Source organism: Seriola dumerili, unplaced genomic scaffold, assembly GCF_002260705.1.
Source record: "Seriola dumerili isolate Sdu_G_001 unplaced genomic scaffold, Sdu_1.0 BDQW01000017.1, whole genome shotgun sequence".
NCBI classification, from domain to species: domain Eukaryota; kingdom Metazoa; phylum Chordata; class Actinopteri; order Carangiformes; family Carangidae; genus Seriola; species Seriola dumerili.
In genome coordinates this window covers 13,234,089-13,240,336 of record NW_019174272.1, presented here as the reverse complement: position 1 = coordinate 13,240,336, position 6,248 = coordinate 13,234,089, and the positions used below count along the sequence as shown (strand labels likewise).

General features: G+C 39.2%; 1 protein-coding gene across 1 annotated transcript in view; it reads right to left on the bottom strand.

Moving 5' to 3' along the window:
- Positions 1-4,032: 4,032 nt before the first annotated feature.
- The window catches only part of pdzd2 (PDZ domain containing 2), a 76,247-nt gene continuing 74,031 nt past the window's right edge, over positions 4,033-6,248 (bottom strand). Inside the window, 1 exon segment of the mRNA XM_022753008.1 lies at positions 4,033-4,283. Within this exon segment, the coding sequence (XP_022608729.1) occupies positions 4,123-4,283 (161 nt within the window). The 3' untranslated portion in view covers positions 4,033-4,122.

Here is a 6,248-nt window from a genome sequence, read left to right as displayed (position 1 = left end):
CACCATCCAGCACCTCAGGGATGAAGCTGGAACTCTACCTGCAAAAGGTCTTCATCACCTGACATCAGTGGCCGACCACTCTGATGCTCGGGTGGCTGAACAAATCTCTGCAGCCAGACTCCAAAGTCTGGTGGAGAATCTGAAACGTTCATGACTGTGTTCAACGGATCGTCCACATACTTTTAGCCATGTAGTACAGCCCCTGTACATCCTTTGCTTTGTATTATCTTTTAAGAATCAAATGAACTACTCCAGTGTTGACACTTTGTTTTTCACAGCGTCTAAGATGTTTAGTTTGTTTTGACTATCAGTCACATTACTGAGAAATTATTGCATCACAGATTACATGTAATAATCTCTAATTATTTTTTCATACTTTGTGCACTAAATTATTGATTGGCTTTTTTGATGAAGAATTAAAACAATCCTCTCATTGTGGCATGAATCTACTCAAATACAAATACATGAGATTTTCTTTATTTTGAGGAGGTCAGTCTGATGTTAACGTTGTTGGGGAGGAGCTTGTCATAATGTGATGCAGAGTTACCTAAGTTTGAAAGAGAGAAATTATGTAATAGCTCCACACTCATAGGTCTGCACTTTGGTGGAGGTTTTGAGCAACTCTTCATTAAAGCTGAAACCTGTATCATGACATATCCAGTCCCATTCCTTTGTTATCGTACTCCTTCTCCCATGTTTCTGCAAAAAGACTAAAAAAATTAAGTCCACGTAATTACCCAAGTGAATAACTGCATAGTTTATTCTCCATATTTGTTTAATTGTAAACTTAAGGTGTTATTTACTGAACTGCATCATCATCAAGATAAAAATGAAGCTGTTGAAAAATGAACATGAATTCAAAGTCTAAATAAAATGTTCGTCATGCACTGAAAATGATCACTCACTAACCAGCATTAATACATGTAACACAGTTAGTTTATCTGCTGATGTCATGTATTTTGTACATTAATTACCAAATGTGATGGAACATGAAAAAGGTCTATATGAAAGTTCTCCTTTGAAACATATGAGTGTTCAGTTACTATATCCAGTGAATGAGGACATGGAGTCAAGATGTCAGCGCAGGTTCACTAAGGTGCTGTGTTTCTTCACCTGTCTGTGAGCTTTTACTGACATCTACTGGTCATTTCTTACACGTGCACTCTGTCATTGTAACCAGAGCGTGCGCTCTGCTCCTGCTCAAGCTGTTATTTATCAACAATATAATGATATAATTACATACATGGAAGGTTCCTGTGGGAAAAGTGAAGAGAATTAATGAGAATTAATATAAGTTGAATGTTGTGCTGAAAGATCACAGATACCGAGTAAAGTGTCTGAATACTTTTGTCAATGTCAAATTTCAGTTTCCCCTTTTTAATAAATTTGCTAAAAATTTCTAAAGTTCTCTTTTGACTTCTGTGTCATTCTCAGAAGTTTGATAAATATCAGATAAGGAATGGGCCTCTGGATAACTGGACTAGTTTTTATGAAACCTCTAAAAAATGATCAAAAACCATCTCTGTGAAAAGTAGAAACTCTTTGTATTAAGAAGCAAACTGGATTATTGCATTTTCTTTTAAATTTTTACTCAAATAGCACAAACATATGTGAACATTTTATAATGCTAATATGGAATTACATTTTACATTTTCATTTGAATATAGCCCCCTACAGGCTTCCATACATTACTCATCAGTCAATCAAAAACCAAAAAGTTTCCATGTACAGTTCATATATTTAGAATCATTTTATGTGTAAAGTTATTGTCTTTAAAACTTACCACAGTTTATGTATTTCACAGTTCAATTAATGAAATAATTATTGAACCTTTTCTGATTGAAACATGACATTATGAACTAGAATTACCGCCTTGTGGTTGTCTGCCTCCGCCACTCAGCCTAGTTTCGAATGACATCCCTGTTTATCCAGAGTCATAGAAAGTATAAACCATTTGTGTGAAATTTTGTCATAATTGCTGTGTGAAGTCTTGAGTAATGGCTAAAAAGTGTTTTGTGAGGTCTAGGTGACCTTAACCTTTGATCTTTGACCACCAAAATCTAATTGATTCATCCATGAGTCCAAGTAGACATTTTTGAAATTTGAAGGTATTCTCTTGAGGAGTTTTCAAGGTATTGTGTTCACAAGGCCAAAATCATGTTCTGTAAGGTCACTGTGACCTTGGCCTTTGACCTTTGCCCTTTAGCCATGTAATCAGTTTGTCCTTGAGTCCAGGTAAACCAAATTTGAAGAAATTACCTTGAAGAGTTACGGAGATATTGCGTTCACAAGGCCAAACCTGCATTTTGTGAGGTGTAGCAGACACTGATTGGCGCCAGTATGAGGATACAAGGGTGACGGTAAGGACACTGGGTTGCTCTGATTTATCAAGAAAAGCCTCCCATGTCAGTGAAATTTACAGCTAGTTCATGGAACTCATCCTGAATCAACGCCCCTACAGCAAATGGGATACACACACAACATACCCCCCAGAGTGACACTGAGTCCATGTTGCAACCATGAGGCTCCTGCCAGAAACCACCCGACATTCCAACCTGAACTGACAACCAATGTTCCACATTATTAAAGTGTGTTTAAAGTATCATTGGACTAAATGTCTCATCACCATGTAATTCTTTTATCATTATTCTGGAAAGATTTCCATGAATTATAGTCCAAAATTCATTTCTGTAGCTCAAAAGGAAGCTGAGATATGTCTGATCAGTTCTGAGGTAAATATCCACCACGTGACAATACTGCCATGTAGGGACCATTCTGGATCCATTATCCTCTAGGGAATGAAACAATCTGGTGCATCACTTTATTATTATTATTTGATGGATGTCATGTCTTTAGCCATTTATTTGTGTGATTAGGAATTGTTATCGCTCTGTTAGTCAGTGTATTCTATGTGTGCCATTAACCTATTATAATATCGTTGTTCCATTTATCCATTCCTAGTAATAGCTATGTAGTTCACGTAGGCTGTTGTTAAATATGAATAGGCCATGGTGGGAGTAGGATACACAACACGCGTAAAACCAAATTAAATGAAACAAAATTAAAATTATATTTCTCTCTCTCACAATTGAAACAAAGAAAAGAGAGGGAAAAGTCTAACTGGTGGCAATAACTGTCAAGCCCACTACACACACCCCTGATATTGTTTGATGCAGTTTCATTTTTTTATCTTCATTATTCATGTCATTGCACCTGTCCATAGTGAGTTAATAAATCTTATTAACTTGACCCAGTCGTTAACCTGTGTGTTTCCTTGAAGCGGAGATCGAAGATCAATGTCATCAAGAAATCACTGCTTTTGTTGCGAGATTGATCAAATTAATCAATAGATTCAATAAAGTTGTCCTCCCTGAGGACTGGTGCCCTTTCAACGAGAGCAAATTCAAAATTGTGGTATTCACACTGAAGAGGTCATCATGACCTTGACCTTTGACCACCAAATGTAACCAGTTCCTCCGTGAGTCCAATTGAATGTTTGTGCCAAATTTTAAGTTCCATTAAGGTGTTACTGAGATATTGTGTCCCCGAGAATGAGACGTACGGCTGTACAACCTGAAAACAGTATGCCTGCAGCTCTGGCCATCGCCGCTGTGAAGGCATAAAAAATTACAGAAACGTTTTGATGGTGAATTCTTTCATGTTGTGATACCTTTTATCTCCCATCAATACAACAGGCCCCTACCAGACCCAGCTTGGGTTCTGGCCAGTTACTAGGATTTAATTATACCGATTTCTCCCATTTGTGCTTATTAACAACTGTTACCATGGAGACCAGAAGCACACCCAGCCAGAGATCATTTCACAAACTGACTTTATTTTAAAAACGTTCCAAAGTGAATCTAATGTAAACAAACTGCACTTCCTGTCTGAAATAGATTCAGCTCTGAACACCACAAAAGTTAGTGCTCCATCCTCTTTGACCTATTTATAGGTACAAACACATGAAACAAGACAAAACACAAAATCAAATAAAGTCCATCAGAAAACCTGTAAAAAAAAAAAAAAAAAAAAACCTGCTCGTCCTGGTTTCTGTTGTTTGTCCAAACCCTAGTTTAGAGGGCAGTTTCACAGTGGCCCCCCCTCAGGAGGTTTTCCCTACAGTCAGGTGTTCAGCTTGCGGATGAGGAGGGTGTTGGGCCCTTTGTTAGTGGCTTTGATGATTTTCCAGGCATCGTGGTGCATGAGACCCTCTAGAGAGCAGCCGTTGATGGAGAGGACCTCATCGCCGACTTCAATGAGCCCCGACAGCTCAGCAGCACCTCCTGGTGTAGAGGAGAACAGCAGTTCATCCACACTTAAAGATACACTTGAGATACAGTCAACTTGATTTTGATATTTTGAAAACCACACAGGGCAAACTACAGAGGAGAGCAACTGTGTTATAAAAGCTCTGGTTATCATTTTATTTTTTCCACTGCAGCCTTCACAGTTGACTATGTACATTGTAAATCAGACTGTCGTCATGGTCACAGGCCATTTGACACGTTGGTGTGTTGTCCATTCTGTAAGTCTTTTGGAGAGTAGATGCTGTTCTGTCACTGAGACTGTGATGGATGATGAATGATCCTCATGCCTAAAATATTTTGGTTTAGTTTGTGTCTGCATGTGTTTGTTAAACTAAATAGTGTTAACACGAGAAAAGGACCCAGAACAATAGTGGAGCCTGAGGTCCAGGGGCCGGTTGCACAAGGCACCTTAAGTTTTCTACTTTAGTATAACAATAAAGGTTTAATTTCCCCTTAGCTGAGGGAGTCACTTAAGGGTGTTGCACAAAATCTCATTTAAGGCTTAATTAAGAAAAGTTATTTACAGCAGTGAAAGAGATTTTACAGCAGTAAAATTCTACTGTTTCCATGGAAACTTTTGTTTGTTTGATTATCTTGTGGGAAGCCAGTGTGAGGATGGGAGGATGCCAGGATGTGATAGCAGTGTGCTGCTATCACATCCTCCTGTTGTTTTGACAGAAACTTCACAGTGTTCAGCAGACGGTCAGAGTTTAAACTCTGTGAGCGACCCAGCACACTGCTGATCTGTGCACATGAAACACCTCGACCATGACTGACCAGAAAGATCATGTGACATAAAACTGTAGAGCTCATCAAGCTGTGGAAAAAGAGTGATCCGAATTTTGACAGTTTGACAAATCATGAACTGAATGCAGGTCAAACATGTGATGTAACATCAGCTCTTCATCGTTAGGGGTTTCCATTAGGTGCTACTAACAGGTCAGATTGTTCTGTATTTACAAACTTCACAACTGAGACCAATTCCTGTGTAGTGTAACTCTTAAAAGAAATTACTTTTTCTAATGTTTAGGATGCAGTTCATATTTCTTTTACTAATACAAATGATTTCATTCACAGTTGTAAGGCATTTTATTCCTACTTCCACCTTTTACAGTAAATGATTTGGCTTTAAACATGTTTCAGTTCTCAGCTTTTGCAGCGAAGGAACTTCAGCTCCTTCAGTTTAACATTTTGGCATCTAGTTTTTCAAAGCGCTCAACCTCCAGATTACAAGTTCTGCTTTTAAGCTCTCAGCATCACATGCATTTCAGCAGGAAATGCATTTTCTAGTTGCAGATCAGCTTCTGTTAGGGCATGTACATGTGTGTAGACATTCATTCATTCATTCATTTTCTACCGCTTATCCTCTAGTAGGGTCGCGGGGGAGCTGGAGCCTCTCCCAGCACCCTTTCGGGCGAGAGGCGGGGTACACCCTGGACAGGTCGCCAGTCCATCGCAGGGCAAACACACAGAGACAGACAACCATTCATTCTCACACTCACACCTATGGTCAATTTAGTGTATCNTTCAGCTCCTTCAGTTTAACATTTTGGCATCTAGTTTTTCGAAGCGCTCAACCTCCAGATTACAAGTTCTGCTTTTAATCTTCAGCCACTGCTTTAGCTTCTTCAGCATTGCTTCAGCAATCTCATTCAGCTCTCAGCATTCACATGCATTTCAGCAGGAAATGCATTTTCTAGTTGCAGATCAGCTTCTGTTAGGGCATGTACATGTGTGTAGACATTCATTCATTCATTCATTTTCTACCGCTTATCCTCTAGTAGGGTCGCGGGGGAGCTGGAGCCTCTCCCAGCACCCTTTCGGGCNTTCACATGCATTTCAGCAGGAAATGCATTTTCTAGTTGCAGATCAGCTTCTGTTAGGGCATGTACATGTGTGTAGACATGTCTTGCTGGGGTTGTGGAGACAAATTTAGGTCCC